We start from the raw sequence: 24,200 nt of genomic DNA, 5'->3' as shown, positions 1-24,200 counted from the left end.
CAGGGATCATCCAACCAATCGACAGAGGAGAAAACCTTGATACTTGCAGCCAAATTAAGACACAGTCATTATAGCCTCCACTCTCAAGCTTTTTTCTTTAGTTCTCACTCCCCTGGGAGAAATTCTTCATCCGCAGTCTTCTGCAGCTGAGCCGCCGGTTCTGTTCAACGAAAATAATCCACCGTGTCGACTGTGCATCAGTTGTGGCAAAACTTAAACATTTTCTGTGTGTTGTGTAATCCCAGACTGATTTGTGCAACATCAAAATAGAGCGGTCTGTGCATGTCAAACATTTTGTGTACATTGTCGGGTTGTTAGATACTTTATAAAGGGATTTGCATGTTAGAAGGAAATTTCTGGTCTTTTTCAATCAGGGTCTTGTTCTCATAATTCCTATGGTAAATCTGTTTCCGCATTAATTTGAATTTAACGTAAATTATTTCAAAGGCTTGTCTCGCTTAGCAGGAGTAGCCAACCAATTATTACATATCGTATTATATATATCCAGTTGATTTCTTCTCCAGCACAGTAATGTAATGAAACCAGTGTGTGCAGTTGAACAGGCTATTTGGTTAGCTGGAAAGTTGCCCCTGAAGTACGTGTTTATGTAGTTAGCTAGATAGCTAACCCAGTGGGCTGCGGACCGTTTTTTTTTTTTTTTTTTTTTTTGTTGTTGTTGTTGGACTCAGAGACAAGCATTTCAAAAGAATGGAAAACATTTTGGAAATATGCTTGTTCATGTTCTTGCTGAGTGCTCGATGACAGAGTTAGATGTATGCTAAATATGTAGCTAGCAGTAGCCAACATCAGGTTAGCCTAGGTTACCTCATAGTGACAACATGATATGAGTCGCTGTTGGACCACAATGTGTTGTTTTTATGCTTTTTGTATGGAAGAGATAAATTAGGGGTACTGTTTTTAATTGGTGAAATTGTTACCTTTAAAAAAGCTAGAGCCAAGCTTTGCGCTAATGAAGCTAACTGGCTGCTGGTGCAAATGAAGCTAACTGGCTGCTAGCTTCATAAATACAGGACCGGTATCAGTCTTCTGGTTTATTTTTCAGCAAGAAAGCAAATAAGTGTATTTCCCAAAACGCTGAAATTGTTCATTTGAAAGATTACTCTAAAATTGAAGTTTCCATGGAAAGCTTTAGGAGGCTTGTGCAGCTAGCCCTCATATAAGTTGTTGTGTCAGTGTTGCATATATGTCAGAATGGCCACAATTATGAGAAGAAAACCCAGATTGAAAAAGCACTGGATTTTCCCTTTAAATTTTTGCCGCTCACCTACAAGAGAAAGCATTACACGGCTGCATCTGGTGTGATAGGATCTAGCTGCTTCTAAATGGACCCACCTGAGGAGTTAAGAGGCAGCGGCAGGGTCTGTCACGCTTAGCTTTGGCAATATGACAAATCCTTACCCTTAAACCCCTTCAAGGAGACATGCGTCAACATGCAGCATGTGATTCTCTCCTCCCACCTGCTGTTTTTTTTTAAGTCAAGTGAACGTTCAAGGGATGCATTAGAGAAAACGCCGTAGCCATGAATACAAATGGCGGCTTTGGAATTTGAAGTGGCAACACTGAATTCATTGTATCACCAGAAAGAGAAAAGAGATATGACTCAGAGCGCTTCATCTAACCACAAATGGACTCAGTCCTATATTGCCAGTTTCTATTTTAGAATACTTATATCGGAATCAAGAGTGTCTGATAGCAGTTGTCTGGGAAAGGCGGGTGTAGCCCCGGGGTTTGTGGTCTTGTCTGACACTGTCTTTAGAAACAATTCCCAGCAAGGTGGACTAGAGTGAGGACTTAAGTGTCATGGGAAATGGTGCCATATGTCCAACTAGATTTTCAGTGTTTCACCGCATTTCAGCAGTTGAAATGAAATACGAGCCGTTGTGGCATAGTGAGGAGTTCTGGGGTTGTTGACTGTATTTGAAAAGCAGGTGTTATTTTGCGAATCCCAAACCTCCTTTCTCATCTCCCACCTCGCCCCTGTGTGTCTCTCACTTCTGATAGGCGGTCGTGCTGCATTTGCGAACTTGTGTTGCACATTGTAGCCGGCAACACTAGGCACCTACCAATTTTAGGGATGTGGAAATGGAAATTTTGAGTGCTGACTTTGTACAGTGTAAGCTGAATTTCTCCAAGTGTTTACTTTGTCGGTTTAGAGGCATGTGCATGGACATGTGAAGTGTAGTTTTGTTTTATTTAATACATAAAAGGTTTACCACAGTGGTCTTTTGAATTAATTTTTTTCTACGCTAATTTGATTCCTTGGCCAGCAATCAAAATGTTCCACTGAACAGATTAGAAATACTGCAGAAAAGAACAAAGGAGCTGGAAAAAAGCGCCAAATGACTGATGATGCTTTGAAAATCTTTACCCCACCAGAGCAAAACATGCTGTATGGCCACTCTGTCACTCCGGATATTGGATTATGGAAGCATCCCCCGCTGTTGGAGGAAAAGCTTGACTCTAAGATCTGCTCTTTCTTCCAAAGATGTTGGCTACCAGTAATATCAGGAATAAAACAACGTAAAAAGACAAACAATCTTGAAGTACTCCTGCTGTGACCGCGGTGGGGGCACTCTTATTTGACTAAAGGCTACACCCTCCTTTATGCTGCAGAGAAAGCGTCCCTGTCAAACCCAAGCCCAGAACAATGGGGGCCAGCCTAGGGGAAACAGGACCATTTGCATGCAGCTGTTTGCCGTTTCCAGGACCACAAAGGCCAATCAAAGGAACCTTAATGGAGGATGACAAGCGTCAACCAACGCCTTTGCTCTCTGTCTGTGCCAGCCCTCACCACTCTGTCTACCCTCCAAAAATGGCCCAGTTTTTTTTTTCCGACTGATCAAACATTCCTCCAGCTCTTTCTCCCACCGTCTGATGTCCTGACGCAGAGGAGTTTGTAGGGTTAAAAGCTGGTCACAACTGCGCTCGCTCGAGCTAAAACACAGAACAGATGAACCTCAACATGTGTGTTATGGTCTGGCGCTTGCAGTCGCCAAATGGCAATATCTCGACACCAAAACCTCCATTATCTTTTCGTTTCATCTCCAGGGTTTTAAAAGCCACCGAGTGTAACTCTGCGGATGGTTTCAGATGCACCCATCTGAGCCACAGTGCCACTTCCAATTTCAAGGGTGTTGATAGAAAACAAAATATGTATTATGAGGTGGGGGGGATTGTCGGCAGTGAATTATAGGCTGTCAACTGGAGAAGAAGAAAAACTCCCAGAATGCAACATATTGAGAAGCGGTCCCGACCCATGCTTTGCTCTCTTGAGCTCAATAGACGGCTTAGCAGGCAGGTCAGGGGGGAGGAATCTGAAAAGCTACTTTGCTCGCAGTCACTCACTGACCAGAATGCATGATAAGGCTTCATGTCACCAGGGCCAGGAATAGGGAGCACAGCCAATTATAGCTAAGTTATTTGACTAAATGTTATATATAGAGCATTATTCAATTCCCTCACTGATTGTGTAATTTAACGTTAACCTGAGGTACAGATACAGAGAGAGCAGCCCCTTACTCTTTCTTCTTTTTCAACACTCACACAGGGATCGTGTTATGGATTTTTCCCTGCAGTTTTCCTGACACCGTTTTCCCTGCAGCTGGTGCCCTTCTGTCGCAGTCTTCAACTTCTGCAAAGTTGAGCAGTCAAACAAAGCACAGAACGTGAGATGAAAAGCTTTTCGTAGCTCTCTAAGACATTGACATTTGTGCACACAAACAATGTCTTCCCAAAATCTCGCAAAACTTGTTTAAACCAAGAAAATCAACACAGGAAAATACCTACACCCAGAAACCTTTGTTGTCACAAGGTTTTGCCGCCTTAGCTGTGCTCAAATCCTTAGATCTTAAGCAACATCCAGTTAAGTCGACCAAAAATATATTCTCTTGAATTCAGCTCTGCACCTCCTCCTCCTCCTCCTCCTACAGACCAAGAAATCTCCTTTATATATATTTTAACTTTTTAGACAGATTTGTCATTACTTGCCCAATTACAAGTTGACAAGACAGTCATTAATGAGGCCGAGACTATCCGCAGTTTGCAGAAGAAGCAATTTGTTCTTAAGGCCGCCAGTACAGTCTTGATACTCCCCCTAATTGATGTACTGTTAGCCTATGACCAGAGAGATCTATACAGGCGAGGGGGGAGGAGGCCAGCCGGGCACAAGTTTAATCAATCGCCAGGCCAGTGTTGACAGCAACGTGCCATCATGCAATAGTGGTCTGAGAGATGCGGCAGAGTTGCTAGTGGACAGCCAGAGAAAGAAGGTTGCAAAGGCAGATGGCTTGTGCGTGTGTGTGAGTGTGTGTCCGAGAGGGTGTTTTAGCCAAAAGATGGTCTCTCCGCTCAGGATTTTAAAACCCCATGAAATGCATTCTTTCTGTCTGCTCTCTGTAGCTGCCGTGATAAACCCGTCACTCCTTCCATGAGGAATGGCAGGCGGGACGATCATTAGTCTTCGCAGTAAAGCCGGCGACTTCACTCTGTGTTTTATCATCCACTATTCTGGACAGGTTTTCTGAAAGGCTTGGGTAATTGTCGTGGTTATTGGAATAGATGGAGTGACCCCACAGCCCTCCACTTATAGTCCGGCTACTCTGACGTCTCCTAATGAGGTGATAAACAGTCCAGCTAAGCAGAATCTACTGGCCATTTGATAGATCATGGTATTATAATGAAATGTCTAGTGGTTGAATGCCAGAGAATTTATACCATTAGTTTCATATTTTGCTACACTGCTACCACTACCAGTGTGTGCTGAAGTTTCTCCTAATATGCGATGACTTTTCATTTTCTGCAGTGTATGTTCCACAGATGTCTGTGTGTTTTTACTTTTTTCTGTTTGCTAGTGTGACATGAACAGACTGACATATAATATCATTATAACTGAGCCAGGCACAGCGGGCCGAAATGACTAGCAGACATGTGGGTCGAGGGTTTCAGGGTAGGAATTTCAAGCCGGAATCACTTCAACTTTGAGCAGTTCAAACAATGCTAATTGCATCAGGCCCTGACTGTCAAACGTGTGAGGATAATTAGAGTGAGGGGGCAAAGTGAACCCGGGGTGGTAAGCCTTAGTACATGACAATGCTTGGGAGCCAATCATGGGAGCATGGAAAAGGTAACAGGCTGAAAGGAAGGCTAATTAGCAGAGAGCAGTGCAGAAAATACAAATGGTAGCTGCCCCCTCAGGGACCCGCTATTGCTGCAAACAACGGCGATTATTGACAGTTCATGCAGCGCTCTGCTTGCACTTCTCAAATGGAACACATTTGCATGTTCTACTTAGATTTTACCTAATTGTTTTCTCAGAATTGCAGACAGTTACATTTCTTTTTGTTTTTTTACTTCGGATCGCTTTAACCTCAGATAATGGATTTCTCTTTCTTTCTTTCTCACTTTGTTTTTTCCTCTCTTTGCAAATCTTGACATCTGTAGTTCCACACTATTTGTGACATGACATTTTATCACTCAGACAAAGGAAACACAGAAGAACAACCTATTTCATTGTAGTTTGCTCAAAGGAGGGTGGGACAGATTTGAGTGAAATAGTTAATTTTCCCACCAAAGTGGAGTTATTTGGCGGCGCTCCCATCTGCTGTGTTCCACGTATAGATTTTTCCTCCTGTGTGGACTCCAGACTCTTCGATCGCCGACACTGTAAAATGGATTATATTACGCTCCATTCTGCCGAGATTCTGCCTTTTTCTCTATCTTGCTTTACAGAGCAAGTAAAGCAAAAGAAACAAATGAGGGGGTTTGTACGCCTCTCCTCCTCAGTCCAGATAGGTTTGGCTCTGCGGTGGATGTTCTCTAGGTGGAGGCCCTCCTGATGTCTCTGTAGCCTTTGTGTTTGCTCAAGAATTTATGAGGTTACCATTGGTCTCCACTGACTTAGATTAGATGCCTTAGCCAACATCCTAGACCACAGAGAGATGGAGAGATGAATTGTTTCGTCTTTCCCCATTCCTGTATCGCGTGTAATGGCCCGTCTGTTTAAAACTGTGGTAAACATTGGACTGCTGTTGCCTATTTATTTTGTGCCAGTGGATCTTTTTACCGCGTGATGTGTGGTCTTATTGTATTGAAGCAGTGATCCCGTTCTACTCATTAATTTTATTATTTGCCTAAAGTTTCCTCTCTGTCTCTTGTGCCAGGCTTCAGCCGTGCGGCCTTGCCTTTCGGGCTGGTCAGGAGGGAGCTCTCATGCGAAGGATATGCAATTGATCTCCGCTGCCCGGGGAGTGATGTCATTATGATCGAGACGGCCAACTACGGCCGAACTGACGACAAGATCTGTGATGCTGACCCATTCCAGATGGAGAACGTCAACTGCTACCTCCCCGATGCCTACAAGATTATATCACAAAGGTAAAACACTGGGGAGTGGAGGGATCTTATTTCACAAACATGACCAGGAGCTGGGGAGCAAAAGTACGGACCTCTTTTTTTTTTTTTTTTTTTCCCCAAACAAAAGAAATGTTTAAATTATCACCCTGCTCTTGCAGCCACCTACATACCGGACAATTAATCAACATCTCACACCTTTTCATTTCTTTTTTATTCCTTCATTGACTAGATTATGTAGGTGGCATTTTGAAATTCAGAAAACTGGGGCGTAGATTAATTCTTGACAGGCAGGAATTGACATCCATGCGGCAGAGCTCTTCACACCAGCTGCGCGTCGTTGCTGCTGTTTGAGTCATAATCAGCGGAGCTCAGAGAGACTGCAAGTCACATGAACACCCTCTTAATTCCCTATCTGGAACACTGGGCTTGCTTTGTTCAAACACTTGTACTGCATTGAAGTGGCTTTGCCTCAGGTAGTGAGCAATGCCCATCATCGTACCTTTTATCCTGGTTACCCTCTCACCGGATGCTGCTTTGCTGTCAAACGACAGTACAGGAACACTTCAGCTCGATGCTGCTTACCCCCAGAGGTGTGTGTGTGTTTTTTAAAGGGCGCTGGATGAGCTATTCATAAATAGTAACCAGCACAGGTTGTCTTCTAATGCACTGCTATGTCCTAACCTGACCTCCCTTAAACTGGCTCCTTGGCACCTTCGCCCACCATCTTGCACCTCTGGGTTTCCCCCCTGCTTCATTCACTTCTGTATTTACTCTCATGAGATGCAGCACAACAGAATAGCTCAGGAATGGATCGAGTCCTCCTGTCTTACTCTGTCTTTCTAAATATACAGCAGAGTCCCAGTGCTCTCATACAGTAACACGCCGCTGACAGTGTCCATGCCCCCTGGTTTGACTGCAACCTGCTACATTGTGCAGCACATCTGTTGACGAGTCAGGCTCTCACTTGCTGGAGCTGCACTTCAAACTTATCTCCATCGAATATTCCCCGGAGGAAGCGTGCGAGCAAGAGCTTTGAGAAGACTCTGCACCACAAGCCCTTAACCAGAATTATTCTAATGATTCAGATCAGAGGAAATGGGCTCCTGACCGTAATTAAGGTTGATGTGATAACCAGGGATGTTAAAGCAGTCACAAAGCTTTGGGAGACTCTGATTAGTCCTCTTTCAATCTGCAGCAAAGTAGAACAAGGAGGATATTTAAACTACGCCACATTAAGACACAATGTGCTGCCAATATTGAGGAAGATTAACAAAAGAAAATAGCACCACAGACACATAAACAAACATATTAAACAAGATTGGGGAGACAGAAACAGTGGGAAGTCTGCTGTGCAGAGTGGCAGTTTTGTTGGTTTGGAAATTGTGACAAAAAGTATTCATCAGCAGCCCATTTCTCACAACAAAAACTGCTAGCCAGGAATCAAATGGCTTGATTTTCAACAACATTTAAATCAAAGAGGTTTGTCAAGTGAAATGTTGGGTTGTTGACAAAAGAAGAAGTGGCTGCATGAAAGATGTATGAAGGAACTGGTGGAAACTCTGTGCCTGTTTAATATTCAGGTGATCGCTCCTTCAGAGATGTACTGTAAATGGACGGTATGTCTGACCTCTTTCTGTCTGCCGGCCTTGTGGTCTCAACCTCTCTGTTTCCTACCAGTGTAGGGATAAAAGCTATTCGTAAACAAAGAAATAATCCAAATAAGGCCTTTTTTTGCATGCTTGCATTACCTTATTTCAATGGCCACCTCTTCTCTGACCCAGTGACACTAACAGAAGAAATCTCTTACCCAGTCAGAGGCGCAGCTCTTAGGTAGAAAACAAGCAGAACACTTAACTACCATGAGATTGTGCTCAGTGCAATAGAGATTACATGCGGTGATTTCAGTGGCAGTTTAAAACAGAGGAAGCGTGTCAAAATGCTTAGCAACAACACCTCCCTTTTCTCCGAAGCAGAAGCCTCTAAAAATTGCAGCACAATAAATGCCAGAGTGAATTCTTACAATCTGAAGTAAACGAGCAGAAGTGCAGTCTTTTACTTAAAGCTGCGCTTAACAGTATTTTTTTTAATATATTGACAATGAATCAAATGCCATTGGATGATGTGAAAAGGCCACTTTTTGTGACAAACCCGCTGAGGATTATCACCCTACTCTGCGGCTAAACATCTTTCAGCTCAGCTTAGTTTGTAGCTCAAACAGCTACAAACTAATGCTGCTTCATGTTTTCTGGATGTGCAAATAAGCAATTGTATTTGTCAGTGTTGTGTTTGTAGCTTGCTGCACTATCCCCACATGGCAAAAAACCCCCAAAAAGTTAAGTCAGGTTTAACTAAAATTACTCCTAATTGTAATTCTACAAAAAGTACAATACTAATAAAATTAGTGTAGCCTAATCTTTACATACAGCTGTGCAGAAATACCAGGTTTACAATGAATGAATAGACATGCTGAAGTAAAAATACTTATGCATTAACAGCGTGATGTACTTAAGTATCAAAAAATAAAAAAGCATGATGCTGAACGGCTCCTTTAAAACTGTATATTATTAAATGTATTTGTGTTTCGTGGATTATTATCACTGTCGCATCGACAGGAAAGCAGCATTGTAATATTGTAGCTGGTGGAAGTGGAGCAAATAAATCCTCACAAACATATGTACATAACAAAGCATTGTATTAAATGAGCTAATCATGTCTTTTGTATGTGAAGTCTTCATGTGCTATACGAGCTATAGCTGCCACTTACATGTAGTGGGTAATTTTCCTCTGAAATTATAGTAGCTCAAAATTGTACGGTACTTCAGTAAATGTGCTTTCCACTATTCAGTGCTAGAGTCAGCCAGACTTAAAAACTCTAAACACTGAATTAAAAAGAATATCTCAGGGTGTATTTGAAGTGCTCTCATCTACTGTCAGTCAGTTCACATTTTGATGCAGCGACTCTTCTCCCTCACAGCGGCTCTCACTGCAGTGAAGTAGCCATGAAAGCGAATCTCTTAATTGCAGCTGGCACCATATTGTCAGTGATGTTTAAACCATCGCTGATGATGCTATTTGTTAACTTCATAATGGACCTTGCACCTTTTTGTTCATATATATGTTTAATAATCCATTAGCTTCAAGGGAAGGGTTTTGTTCTGAAAATGCATAGGTGGATTTAGAGTGCGCATTGAAAAATAAAGTCTTTTGCTGGCTAATGTACATACATTTACCTTTTGATTCACTGCATTAGCATCCCGCGTAGTTAAAAGCACAAGGTCAAGGTTTTGTGTGGTTTTTGTCCGGCAAAGTCCCATTTTGTAGCGACAGAAAGCCTCTTTAATTGCTAATGGTTCTTTGAAAGTCATGTCCCATGTCGAAATGTATGTCCAGCTTGCATGACTGCTACTGACCTTTTGAAATATTTATCTCAGGCTTGCAAATTGTTGAATGTCCTTATTTTGGTGCCAATTTTTTCTTGTTTGCCTCTGTTACTGCTGACATTATTCTCAATCCCCCGGCCTCAAGTGAGCTTGATTGAAGTGGAGCCAATTTCACCCTATACAGTATTTACACACTCAGTCCTCTGCTGTTCTTTTTTCTCCCCCTCTCCCTCTTCACTTGAACTTTCTTAGCACCCGCAAACATCTGCAAAGACACGCGCACGCACGCACACGCACGCACGCAACCCACACATCAGACTGATAACTCATTGCCGATTTCAGACTGGAGGGCAAACAACCTCCCGTAGAAACACGTGTTTGCTGCGTACGTGCAGAGGAGCCTCCCGGTTTTACCAGAGTCATCATTCCAGTCCACTGCACGTCGCCGCCACCTGTCGTGTGTGTTTTAATGAATGTTATCCCTTTCAATAGTGATATGAAGACGCTGTGAAAAGAAATGCCATCGCTAATTCCCAACATGCCTTTAGCAGCTCTCTCACTCTTTACTCTTCCTTAATGCTTTCTTTCCTCTCTCTGTTTGCCAAGGTTTAAACTAGAATGCATATGTGACAGTCCTGGCTGGGATTTCATCAGCTTCTTTGTAGCTGTAACGATGAACTTTTCCCCCTCTGTGTTATTAATGTTGTCTTTGCGGAGTGCTCTTGCTGTGGTTAGTCATGATGAAATCTCTGGTCAATCTTTTTTTTTCTGTAGGTGCAACAACCGTACGCAGTGTGTGGTTGTCACTGGCTCTGATGTCTTTCCTGATCCATGCCCTGGCACCTACAAGTACTTAGAGGTCCAGTATGAGTGTGTTCCCTATAGTAAGTATCGCCATCCAAATCTCATACTGAACTCTTATTGTGTGTTTTTAAAGTGTGTGTAGAATAGACAGATGTGCTGTCACTACGGTCTCTCTTCAGTTGCAAAGACTTGTTTGCTTTACAGATGATACTGCAACTGGAAACTGGAAATGTGTGGAAGGCATTAATGATGATCAATTCAGCTGAAGCATTAAAGTGTTGCAGTAATTTAAAGGGTCAGTTGATGAAAATTACAAAAAAAGCCTATTTTCTTAATTACCTCTGGTGGAATCCAGCCATGTGGATAGTTTTGGTTTTCTTTGTCCAGGTTTTGAGATATCCACCTTCAGGGTTGAGTTTTGATAGCTGCTTCCATTTTGGACCCGGATCCAAGTTGGCAAAATACCCAGATTTGTCAGATCAAGTCAAGATGTCCGGTCATATTGTACTCCAATTTAATAATAAATACCAAAAAAAAACAAAACTATTTCTTTGTATTCTTACATCCAAAACCAATCATGTTTTCTTCCAGTAGAAAAAAGGCTTGAACCAACCAGTGTGAGCCAATAATGTGGCATCCACCCATCAGATACTCTCAGCTGTTAGCAGCACAGAGCTTAGAGTCATTAGTCAGCTAGCCAGCAACAGCATGGTAGGTCAGTGTGTCTTTGGGTGTTCGCCACCTCAGACCTACCTGGTGAACAATAAGGTGTAAATCTTAAGTAGGACACACCTGTTATTTTCATGTAGTGACACATATTTAACATTTTACCACTGTAGTGTTTTAGTGTAGGTGATTGCAGGTAGAAATTGATTCCTTGAGTTTTAGTTACACCAAAATTACAAATGTTGAAAGCTAATATTGGATTCAATACAATGTTATCAAGGCTGTTCCCTGCTCGTGTGAGATTTCTGCCTCCACCCCAGTACAAAGAAATTTGTGGTTTATATTGAAAAATGAAATTTCAACAGCAAAATCTTCTGCAGAAACAGTTTACGTTAGTCTTACTTACTGTTTTGATTAGAGCTCCTCCAGTTTTTTACTGTGAGCACAAGCAATACTCCAATGACCTCTACTCTGTTTGGGCAACAGAAGAAATCTCAAACCAGAGGCCAATAAAACCAAAACCATCTGCATGACTAGATATCACTTGGGGGTAACAGGGAAAATATGTTTTCTTGTAGTTTGGCTGAACTGACCCTTTAAAAGGCTTTAATAATAGTGACATTAGATCTGGTGTCTTTTGCTGGGATTATAAAAGAGAGGTTAAAAAGAATCAGACACACGACAGTCTTACATTCACTAATGTCACATGGAAACAGATTACAGAGGATATCAGAGTAAAACAGAATAAGTGAAGAAAATCCTAAAAGTCTGAGATGACTCTGCATCTTTTTTTTTGCAGATTAGCCAAATTCCAGTATTCTGGTCATGGATCGGCTTTAGAGACTAAAGCTGTGAAAATTGTTTAATTAAATGTACTGTTGAGTTAGTTATATCCGGTATCTGATTTGACTTAATCTACCTTAAAAGGGTGTTTTAGAGTAGTTTATGAGAGCGGCTTTAGGCTTCATCCCTGCCTGTGAAAGTACATTGTATTTGAATTGACGAATGGTAAACATTTTCAGAAATATTCACCTGTTTTTTTTCTTCTTTCAAACAGACCTCCCTTTCACCTCCTGTCCCGTTCCCCCCCGACTAACCTCTTTGCTCTCATTTTTTTTTTTAGCGTCCAATCTTTCACATATTGTCTCCAGCCTCTCCCCCCTCCACCCCACCGTATGCAGCTTCAACAGTCCACTAAAGAAACTCCATATTAGGCCGACTGTTCATCAGTCATCTCATGTGCTCTTGCTCTCTTTGGCTCATTTAAGAGTTTGGTCTGTAACATTAGCACCGTGTCGTGTTTTACGTGTGTGGGCGAGCAAGTTTGGAATCGACTTTTGATTTGTGTTTATAAAGTTTGAACAAATTCCACCCTCAGTCAGTACATGCCAAAAATAACTCCTGTGCTGTTTCTCTAAGAATGTTATCCATCTAAATATGACCAGGAGTTTTTTTTTTCTCCTGCCACTTAGGAGAAGCATTTTTAGAGGGATTTATTCTGCTTTTATGGTGGCCAATGCATTATTTTCTTGGCAGTTTAAGATGGTAGGAATAAAAAGTTGAACGTGCTGGAAAACATGGCACATAGCTTGTCTCCAGCCATAACTTGTCTGTTTTTATATCCTAGGATAAGAGGCCGTCTCGCTAACAAACAACCTTTTTTTTTTCCTAGCTCTTCTTCCCATAGCAGCCCTGCAGTTCATCTCATGGTCATATCCTCCAACTAATTCTTCTCTTGTACCTGGTAGTTGACTCATGATAACCTTTCTCTCCCTTTTGCACTCTTTTTTGCTTTCTTTTCCAATGCCTGAAATAGAAGTGGAGCAAAAAGGTAAATGAGTGGTCTGGTCCTCCCCACCCCTCCCCTCTGGCTCCTTGTTCTGTGGTGTTGAGTACAGCTCCCCTCACGTCTCCTCCCCCTCCTGATTGCCTCTCCTGTCAAATGCTAAACCCATAGGAGGATTGTTTGCACCCATGGAGTCCAAATGAATTTCAAAAGCAGAATTTCAAGTGACATCCACGTTTTTTTCTTTTCTTTTCTTTTTTTTTTTTTGTTCCCACAATGTGGAAGAAAACACCAACTGTTCGGTGTTGATTTGTTCCAGCGACTCTTGCCTAGCACTGTATTAACTCTTGAAGAATGAGTAGTTCTGTATATATATATTCTTAGTTTGCTTGGCCCAACTTCTGCTGCACCCATAGCACGTGATGTGAAATAGCAGTGATGGCTGAGTGGGATTGGCATGACTAAGAAAAACAAAAAAGTTTGAAAACAAGAATTCACCGTGTCCCTTTTTTATCTACAACCAATTATTTGAAAACCATCTAAATGGGAACCTTGCCATGACCTCCCTCACCCATCAGTGGTTTCTCTTGTCTTTTGCCACAGAACGAGTGAAAATCCTTTACCACTGTTGTTCGGTCTATTCCCCAACCTCCACTTTCATTTTACCTCTGCTTTGCTGCCGCCACCACCATTGACAACCTGTTGTTCACTCTTATCACAAGATGTGAAGTCCGTTCCGTTATCATTTTGGTTTATGACCTCAGTCATGTGAGTATGCATGTGCAGTGTGTCCATATACCCAGCTGTTCATGTGGCATTTGACATCAGGGACAGGCTGGTTTGAAAAAGGTGTGACCTGTACTTCTCCCATTTCCCTTGTCTTTCATTTGCAGGATTTTTCCCTTTTTCGTTCACACTTTGTTTAGTTTTGTCCCTGTAGCAGCAGACCCTTGAGATGCAAGTTCTTTTATCCTCACGTTTCTCATTCTGAATAATCACGATGACACATTTATTTTTTTTTTCCTTTTCATTAGCAATAGTTCAAAAGCACTAGTTAAAAGATTCCTCCAAATTCACAGTCCCTGATCTTTTTGTCCTGCACTTGAGTTGTACAGCAGCGACAATGATGCACATCAAATGTGTTACCTATGTTTTAAAATATTTTGCCTTATTGTATTTTGTTTCACTCTCTTCTTTGTCACTAGTTTTCATTTGTCCCGGGACTCTGAAGGGTGTAGGAGACGCCACCTTCCTGTTTGAGGCCGAGCAGCAAGCGGGGTCGTGGTGCAAAGACCCCCTGCAAGCCGGTGACAAAGTCTTCTTCATGCCCTGGACGCCGTACCGCACTGACACCCTGATCGAATACGCCTCCCTGGAGGACTTCAAAAATGGTCGCCAGACGACCACCTATAAACTGCCCCACCGGGTTGACGGGACAGGCTTCGTCGCCTATGATGGTGCCATCTTCTTTAACAAGGAACGCACCCGCAACATTGTCAAGTTCGACCTGCGCACTCGCATCAAAAGCGGCGAGGCTATCGTTAACAATGCCAACTATCACGACACCTCACCTTACCGCTGGGGCGGCAAGACAGACATTGACCTGGCAGTAGACGAGAGGGGCTTATGGGTAATCTACGCCACGGAGCAGAACAATGGGCGCATTGTGGTGAGCCAGCTAAACCCATACACTCTCCGCTTTGAGGCCACATGGGAGACAGCGTACGACAAGCGCTCTGCCTCAAACGCCTTCATGGTGTGCGGCGTGCTTCATGTGGTGCGCTCGACCTACGAAGAGAATGAGAGCGAGGCCAGCAGGAGCCAAATTGATTACATCTACAATACCAAGCTGAGCCAGGGCGAGTACACTGACATCCTCTTCCCCAACCAGTACCAGTACATCACCGCTGTGGATTACAACCCCAGGGACAACCAGCTATACGTGTGGAATAACTTTTACATCCTGCGCTATGACCTGGACTTCGGGCCTCCGGATCCTGCTGAAGGTGAGTGCTGCTCCATTTTTTTTTTTAGTCCATTGTCTTTGTGTAATTCCTCCATTGTTTGCTTTGAGCGTGGCATGTCACAGATGGCTGCCTTTTAATTTTGGATGCAGTTCAGGTGTGATAAAGAAAAGAGGGTTGTGTTAGTCTTGGGGAAAGGGCTCATTTGCAGTCAGAAATTACAGATTCACCTTGGAATGAGGGATAGTTCCCAGTGGAATCACACTGCTTCAGAAGCCCGTTTCTTTATTACCATGAGGCGAGCTGACGCACTCATTCCACCTGAAGCTTGGACCCTATCAAATTCTCTAATCTCAGGCCTTATCCAAAACCATTATGAATATATAGATATATATATCTATATATATCTATATATATATGCGTTTGAGAAGTATTATGCACAGTATGACAGAGGTTATCCTTTCCTCTTTACCTTGGGATTTGAAGTTGTGTTGCCATGGCTACCTCATCAACTTCACAGAAGCCATTTTTCACAATAGATCAGGAGATAATCACCATCCTATTGTGGCATAATATTTCTAAAACCACCAGGCTGAAGAGTGTGAGTTATGTACCACATGGTGAATCAGAGTAGAAGAATAGCTGGGACGAGAGATCAATTACAGTGAAGGATCTTGTCAGGCGGTTAGGGGGCTTAAATTAATCTGTGAAGTGCTGAGAGGTGACATACGTGTCATCACAGAGGGACCTTGCATTAAAGTGATGATGGGCTTAATTACCTGACTGCAGCCATCTTACCCCACGGAGGAAGGCTAAGTCTCCTGTATGAAGTGTGGAAACAAGGAGCTTGACCCGACTTCACGTTACGTTAGAGGCTCAGGTTGCCCCTGAGCGCTGGTCTGGATTAGGTTATGATTTTTAACTTCTGGATATTCAGGAGGGGGTTGCCAGGAGGAAATCTGATTCTTGACCTGAACTGTTGAAGAGGGGGATTTGGCGTTGATGTCTCAATGGGGGCTGTGTGCTCCTGAACTCTGGCCTCTTGTCAACACGTCTGTTTGTTTTTCTGCCGTTCCCTGGAATCTCCCCAGCATGATAACTCGACACCCCAGGGGGCTCCAAGTTTGTGTCTGTTTTGCTGAACAACCAAAGCCTCAATTAAGAGTATGTTAGAGGAGATATGAAAAATACTCAAACTTTAATGAGTTCTCCACGCATGCAAACTGCCTTCTCAACTGTTCACGTCGTGATGTATGTAAATGTAATTAACAACTGAATTATCATAATTACCCTCCTTGTCTCAAAAGAGGCTCAGGGAGAGGAGGAAAGTGGCCATCACAGAGCATTTTCAGTGAAGGGTTTAATGTGCTCTCTCAGCTACTGTAATGCCTCGGTAAACATAAATGCCACATAGGCTTAGTGTCGCCACTTGCTGCAGGAACAGTGCATTTAATCAAGGAACCCAACAGAACATAGTTGTTGATTTCACTCATTATTCTAAGCACCCGATTTCCCACCACTGTTTTGTTATTGCAATTCAATCAGAAATGCGTCTTTGCAGCAGAACTTGTCACTTTGCATCATTAACTATGTTTTATGGGAACATTTTGAAATATTTGTGAGCTCAAGAAGGAGGGAGGAGGCATCTCGAGATGCCTCGGCCACCAGCAGCATGTCTGGCTTTGTGAATGGCACTTGAAAATAATTGGTTCTTGTTTATTAGGTTTTGTCAGATCTACACCTTTAACTTCTTTACTGTGTAGCTATTAGGATTTATTGCTGCCCATGATATGGCGTTGAATTAAACAACCTATTCTGCAGGGTAATCTAATGGTGCTGAAATAATGTCTCTCTCTCTGAAACTGAGGGGCACTTGAGGCGTAAAGGAAATTAATTGTGCCCATTAAGATTCATCGACCACAGAGTGAAGTTACCTCGAACACCAAACCCAGTGTATTTCGCTCCTTTGTAGGACTCATGTAACACAATGAGCGTCTGTGTCCTTTTCTGTCAGAAGCTTCAACCTTGGCTGTAATACTCATCCTAGAGAGACTCTGAAGTGCCAGCAGGATTAGGGGTTTATATTAAGGGAGTTTTAGCAAAGTGATCAAAGCAGAAATAATTGACTTTAGCAACTTGCCGGTATTTCCTTTACCTTATGTGCAGTGTTTGTAGAGTTGCAGGTTTCTTAATTCTGGCCCTGGTTGAAGTGATTAGCCACAATCATTCCCCATATTGATCTTTCCGCTTATTGTTCCAAACAATTCGCACGCATTTAAAGAAAATGCCAGTTCTCTGCTAATGCATTGTGAACACAAAACAGCAATGATCAATACTTAGAGAGCCTAGCGCCTCAGAGGTCTCTCTAGAAGTGGTGCATGCCAATAAAAAGCACACCTAAGTGCCTGCTGTTGAAAAACTTAGAGGGACACCAGTAATGTATTCTCTGTGATGTGCAAAGGCATTAACTGATTTCAGTCCAATGAATTCAAAAAAAAAGAAAAAAAAAGAAAAAAACAATCAGAGGAGCCAGTAATTGCCTTGAGCATTTCAAACTAACAAGGAGAGAAGGAGAAAATTAATTTGTCTTTGAGGTAGCATTGATCTTAGGCCTTAAAGACGAGAGGCATAAAATTAATGGCTTTGTCCAAAAGGCTTTGCCACTCAGTGTAATCTGGTAACGGTAAGCACAAGTGGGCTCTGAGCCGAACTTAAATGTCAAGAAGAAAAACTATTTCATATCCATGCCACATGATAGCTACCTCGTCACAAAGCTGATGTTTTTTCTTCTTCTGCTCAGCCATTTCGTGGCTTAACTCAGCTGTGCATCTCACTGCTCTTTGGTTCGCCTTTACTTCCCTGAACGACGCATCCAGGTGAGCCTCCTCGACGCAGGACATTTATAGATGTATCATGCACTAAGCCTGTGTTCCACCCTCTGAAGCATCATGTTCGACAAAAATAGAGCCCAGAGTGAAGGAGTCAGGAGATTTGCAGGGGCTCTAATTGTTCTGCGTCTTGCCATGGATCAACGCTGGCAAGATTATAGAGGGAAATTGTTTAAGTGGACGTTGTAGCTGCAGATGACAGAGAGTTTTGGAGTGTTTTTGCCACAAGTTTATTTCTGTCTGCACATACATCTTCCTTTCTGCGTGTGTGTGTGTGTGTCTTCAGTGTGAGCTGCTTTGCCACCTTCCCCCGGCTCAGGCCGTCTAGTTATGACAGCGCTATGTCTGCTGCTCCACAGTACTCAGTTTCAGGATCATAAATTACCCCACACAGACACAGGATATGTCCGGCAGAGCTTTTTCCGTCTTCTGCTCTTTAAAGAACAGGCGCTAATAAAGCAGGGAGCCCTGCAACAATTTCTCAATGGCATGAGTTTTTTTTTTTTTTTTTTGTTTCATTTAGCAGAAATAAGGACGTGTTCCACAGTGTTGGAGCTGCACGTGATTTGTCTTGTGGGCCTTTACCTTCCATGCCAAGCTGTGTGCTCCCGTCACGTAGGCTTGAATGAAGCAGAACAGCATGAGTGCATATAAACAGCCTAATGTAAAATTCATGTCTTGTGGGATTTGTTTCTCTGTCATTAATTACCAGCACTGGCTCAAGGTAAAGAGGCAAAAAGACCAACTGTAGCTGTTACACAGTCCTTATCCTGCGAGTCTTATTCTTAACTCAAGCTAAAATAGCCTTAGCACAAAGCCTGGAAACAGCTAGCCTCACCCTGTCCACTAATTAATGCTAATTAACAATGTTGAGCATTACTGCATAATTTAGCCATACATACTATATGGTGATTACTTTTTAAGTCACATGTAGTGAGATGACAATTTGAAATTAGATTACAGTTTGATTGAGACCGTCCGAGATGCGCTAGCTAGCCTCTTCCAAAAGAGGAGAGCTGTTACTCTCAGTAAGTTCAAAATTGTCTAATTTGCCTGTTGCATGCGTTAGCTCGCTTGCTAACATTCACCACTGGTAATCCTACGTTCAACAATACGAGTGCTTCAGAGTTGGAGGTTATCTGAACCCAGCTGCCTCGTCAGCAGTGCTAACGTTAAGCTAGCTGCTGACTGTACCATAATGTCTCGTTTTTGATGTATGTGATACATGTGACATTTGGGTTTGGAGAATTTGGTGTTTGTATTGAGTAACTGAGAACATTTTTCAAGTAACATGCCCAACACTGGTAATTAACATATTACATCTTGTTTGTTTAATCTGTACAAAACAAGTGTACAAAGACAGTTTTTTACGGGGGGTTATACGGTGGATGTGTCCTTGAGCACTGCCACGCACCCAGCGGATATTCCAAGAGGTGTTTGCACCTGGCCAGGAAATAGGCAGGCCCTCAACCCACCAGAACATTTTTACTTTACTTACTTACTTACTTATTTATTTATTTTTGCAGATTAAACAAAGTAGATATAAGGTGTTAATTAGTGATTTTGTTATCTATAGACTAAGCCAGGCTAGCTTTTTCCCCTATTTCCATTTCTTATGCTAAGCTAACCTAAACAGCTGCTGGATGTAACCCTATATTTACTGCTCCATATTACCATGCTCTTCTCTTGTTCTTGCAATTGGGCAAGTTCACAGTGCAATGAAAAGAAAAAAAAAACAACAACACCACAGCTGCTGTTTTCTTTTTCATTTGGATCAACAGTAGGAAGTTCACTTTCCAATTAATGTGGTTTAGAAATGGATCCCTGCTAACTGAAACAGGCTTCTCCGCTCGTCTTCCAGCAGGATCCATCTGAATCAGCTGCTTCTCAGTTTGAGGACAGCAAACATCAGAGGTAAAAAGGCGACAGGAGCACGCTGATTGATTTGCAGCCTTTCATAGGTGCAATCAGACCCTGGCTAATTTAAAGGATGATTTTAAACTGAGCTCTGCCTATTTGATATTTCCTTTCAGCTATATGTGTCTCTTCGTTATTGTACTGGGAGGATTAGCCTTGTAAGTGATTCATCATCAACAAATTAAACCACTTAAAACAGCTTGATTTGGCTGCGAGTTGTCATCGCTCTTCCCTAATAGCAGGTATTAGGCGGCTTATGATCCATTTATCCTGCCATTTGTATGGACAGGTAGATAGTTTTTATTGCTCTGGTTAAATGTGTGTAACTGGAGATAAAACATCTCTTTTAGTGCTGTGGTGTACGAGACAAAAGCAAGGACAAACAGAATATCTAGACCCCGGATCATCTGATTACGGTTTCATATTTTTTGTCATCTTCCTTGCAGATACGCAAATGGCTCTGGGGGGCTATAAAGTGATAAAACTAATTCTGTTTCATCTCTGACGTCTTGATTGATGATCTTGCATAATGGTTTTCCTTCCTTTTAACTCTGTTTTAATTTACACACTCTGTTTAGACTCGGGTGACAGCCATTTTTCAAGTGTTCACTCTCAAAGTCTTCCATTATTTACAAGAGGTATTATTCAGCATATGGCAACAGTATGCCTTTGGTGTCAGATTGCCCATAAAGAGTGACTTCACTGCCTCTTGGGAGAAATGGCAGCTAATTGGTGCAGTCCTCTCTTGGTTGAGTGCTATCAGAGGACACAGAGCTCTTACTGGATGAAAATTTGCTCTTCGCAATCAAAGGAAGATTGCAGCATGCCTGGTACAGAGGCATCAAAATAAGCCCACAAATGCATCAACATCAGACAAACACATTACTTGATGTAGGATTAAACAGATATGTTGTATATTTAATGTTCTTGATGGTCTTCGTAATCACACTCTGATTACCCAAGACGCAGTGACTGAAAACATCCACAAAGAATTTATCTCATCTTTGATTAAAAAAAAATCAGTCAACATCTGAGTGCCCCTCCTAATTAAATCAATATGAGTTTCTGATTCTGCCTGAAAGAGTGAACATGAGAGAGACAATGACCAAGTGTCTCATGGCATGAACTCAGAAACATTTCTAATTGTGGGGGGAAAAAAAGCTAATTTGCTGCTTCCTTCATAAGCTTGAATAGAGTATGTTGTCTTAATGCTCCTACGGTCATATCTCAGTGGATTTTGTGAGTCATTAATGGAATTTTGGAGGCAGCTAATGATTATTTTCATCTTTTTTTTATTATAGTGAAAAGCACCCATCACAATATTCCACAAACCCAAGCTGAATTCTTGAAATTGGTTATTTTGTTCATTCAAAAAGACTAAATTTACAATGAAATAAACAGAGAAAATCAGGAAATCCTGGCTAGAGCCAGATTTCTTTCCCCTTTTGCTTGAAATATTCTCAGGATATTTGTTAAATTTCTCCACATCCACTGATGAATTTCTTGATTAATTGTTTCAGCTCAAAAGGGACCAGTTAAATAGTCAAGAAATTTGATTTTTAGGCTGGTTAATCATTTGGAATTAACGAAAATATTTTTAAAAATTCATTGGCTCCAGCTTCCAGTTTGGTTCAGAATGTGAATATTAACTCGTTTTAGCCTTCAGTGATGATAAATTGAATGTTCTTATTTTTCAGACTGTTGCTCAAATAAAACCTCAGTCAATTTGAAGATGTGACCTTTGGCCCTGGGAAGCCATGGCTATTGGTGACATGTTCAAGACTGAATGATTAATCAAGAAAATAATCAGCTGATTAGTCGATGATGAAAATGCTAATTTGTTGCATGCAGAAGAAATATGTTTTTTTTTTCTTTACCTTGCACGTTATAATCCCATTTGCAGCACCTCTTAACCGATGATGATGTATGCTGTTCAAAAGTATTTGCATTTGCCAGATTGACAAAGAAACATGAAAAATAATGGCCAAGACAGACCAAAATATCTCTTGATACTGTGTGATAGTGTGCACTGAAACGTGGGTGGTACAGGGCTTTGGACTCTTAAGTTGGACCAATCAGGTTAATCAGGTAATGCAAGCATGCTGTTTCAGGCAGATGCATATTAGGGCTTATATCAGCCTGTGGGAAAGCAGAAGTTTACTCAGGTATGGAGAGGTTTAATAATCTGAAACCCAATTACACTTGCCCTAGTATTGCATTATATGCGTATATTGAATCAGTGGAGTCAGCCTATGAATCATCTCACTTTTCCTGAGTCAATAAAATCTTCACTGGCAGTACACAATATATTTTAAAAACGTATTTTTAAATGCGGCATTGTTGTGCTGTTGTACAGAGTTATTTATCTGTTCGGGAAGGGTCAGGGAAAAAATAGATCTCGGACTGTTTGAAATACCTGGTCATTGCCTTTTTGTCGTTCTTAACCTGTTTCATTGGAGTAATTCTGAACACACTCATAGCTGTGGGTGCTCATGCTAACCGCACTTGTCAGCTGTTACTTTTGCAGCCTGGCCAACCTGTGAATGTCTGGGTGACAGACACACAATGACTGAATGAGTGTAAGGTAATTAGCCAGGGCTCCTGCCAGGGGAAAAGGTCACTGAGTAAAATGTCACAATTCAGCCTCTCTGTAGGGTGTCTTGGGGTTTATTTATTTTTTTTATAGTGAGCATCACAGGAACACCATTCCCTCCCTGCTGTGGCCTCCTGACCACATCGCCAGATATCAGCTTTGTAATAAACTCAAATATTTCACTGGAATGAAAAAGCAAAGATCCGCCTGCCTGGCTGATTCGTGTGAAACGTGAAATGTGGGCTTTGTCACCATTCTCTCTCAGGAAATGGAGATATGTGTCTGATGATGGAGTGTCAGATAGTATGATATTGCATTTTTCCAGAAGCACCCAGGGAACCTAAAGACCTTTCGCAATGGCAGACCTCACTGTGGGAAGCTGCTTTTATCTCCAAATATAATCAGGTGGTTGTGGGTAAAAATGTATGATCATTCATGCAGCAGACAAGTACATCCATGTAGACACTCCCACACATACACACAAACATGCACTGTGTTTTTATTCATATTGGCTATTCATACTGTATAAAATTTATAGATTTCCTATTTCTGCTCTCATTTGCTAGTTATCTTCAGGCTCTCTGCAGCAGATATCCATCTGTGCGCACGCTGTGGTTTAAAGCAGAAACACACCTGAGCGATGGAGCAAACACAAGCACACTTGCACACGTGCGTGTGCGCATTCACACGTAGATTTGCTTTGCAGGGTAGGCGTGGATTGAATACAGTGGAATCGCATTATTGCTGATGTATGGTTTTTGCTCGGAGCAGTGCAGTTCTCCTTCCGCACACCAGCTTTATCAAAGTGAGAGAGATGAACTAGGCAGAAAAAAAAGTAAAATGCAGGCAGGCTTTGTCTTCATTGTTGACATTTAATCAGCCCAAGGTACTGACTCTGTTGGGAGGAAATCACTGCTATGTCAAAGGATAGCACCGCTGCTGCTTGTCTTATTTATGGGCCAAAGTAAACTATAAATAGCGATAGATAGATTTAGTGTCGCGTTGGCAGGTTTGCCTTGATTTTGTTTAGTGAAGGAGCAGGAACGAGGTGGAAGCTGTGCGAAGCTTTTTATTTGCAGGAATTATGGGCAGCAGTAACTTTAGCAATACCAACAAGCCACGGGACTCGAAACAGCTGCAGTTCCCCACACTGCTGCAAGTGACGGGAGTTCAAGGAGAGGACATTTATGACTTGAGCTCTAACAGCTTCACTCTTCTCTCGTTCTAGTGCCAGCCATTGAAGATTTCTCCATCTCTCCGTCCATACCGAAGACCACCTCAGTCGCGACCACCACGGCTGCGTCCACTGTGAAGGGGCAGGGTGACACCACGGCAGCAGGAGCAGATCCACGAGACGGGAGGGACCCGTTCGAGGACCATCGAGGCTCAAGTACAGCAGAGCCCACCGTCCCTGAGCTTCCACCGACGCCTAGGCGCTTCTGTGAGGCGACCAGGAGGAGAGCCATCGACTGGCCCCAGACCCACACTGGAAGCACTGTGGAGAGGCCCTGCCCCAAAGGGACCAGAGGTACGCCCACCGCCTGATGGTGTTTGACACCAACTGATGACATGTCATAACTTTTTGGAAACGAATATTTTCTATTCTAAAGTTTATATTGTGTTTTATAAATATACTTAAATACTTAAAAATATTTTTCCACCCACTGTTCTGCCTGCAGGATGCTCGTGCTGTACCGAACATTCATGGACTGCTAATGTTATGAAAAGTTTCATAAGTGCAAACACATAATATGTATGGATAGATTAGACTCTATTCTAATTTAGATTTGAGATCGATACCACTCACATGTCTGTGCCCTGAAAGACTTA

At 42.2% G+C, this 24,200-nt stretch overlaps 1 protein-coding gene across 9 annotated transcripts in view; it reads left to right on the top strand.

Annotated features, from left to right (window-relative positions):
- Positions 1–24,200, top strand: part of adgrl2b.1 (adhesion G protein-coupled receptor L2b, tandem duplicate 1) — an 85,902-nt gene that overhangs the window by 29,367 nt on the left and 32,335 nt on the right. For 6 of the 9 annotated variants that reach the window (XM_076744315.1, XM_076744312.1, XM_076744314.1 and 3 more), the window contains exons 3-6: positions 6,180–6,393; positions 10,527–10,636; positions 14,214–15,014; positions 23,599–23,898. In XM_076744315.1, coding sequence (XP_076600430.1) covers positions 6,180–6,393; positions 10,527–10,636; positions 14,214–15,014; positions 23,599–23,898 — 1,425 coding nt within the window. Of the gene's footprint in view, positions 1–6,179; positions 6,394–10,526; positions 10,637–13,011; positions 13,054–14,213; positions 15,015–23,598; positions 23,899–24,200 lie in introns of those variants that run through there. The other 3 variants (XM_076744317.1, XM_076744320.1, XM_076744316.1) reach the window with 2 other exon arrangements.

Source organism: Chaetodon auriga, chromosome 12, assembly GCF_051107435.1.
Source record: "Chaetodon auriga isolate fChaAug3 chromosome 12, fChaAug3.hap1, whole genome shotgun sequence".
Classification (NCBI taxonomy): domain Eukaryota; kingdom Metazoa; phylum Chordata; class Actinopteri; order Chaetodontiformes; family Chaetodontidae; genus Chaetodon; species Chaetodon auriga.
The sequence above is the reverse complement of the archived record's forward strand: the minus strand, read 5'-3'. Positions and strand labels throughout refer to the sequence as shown.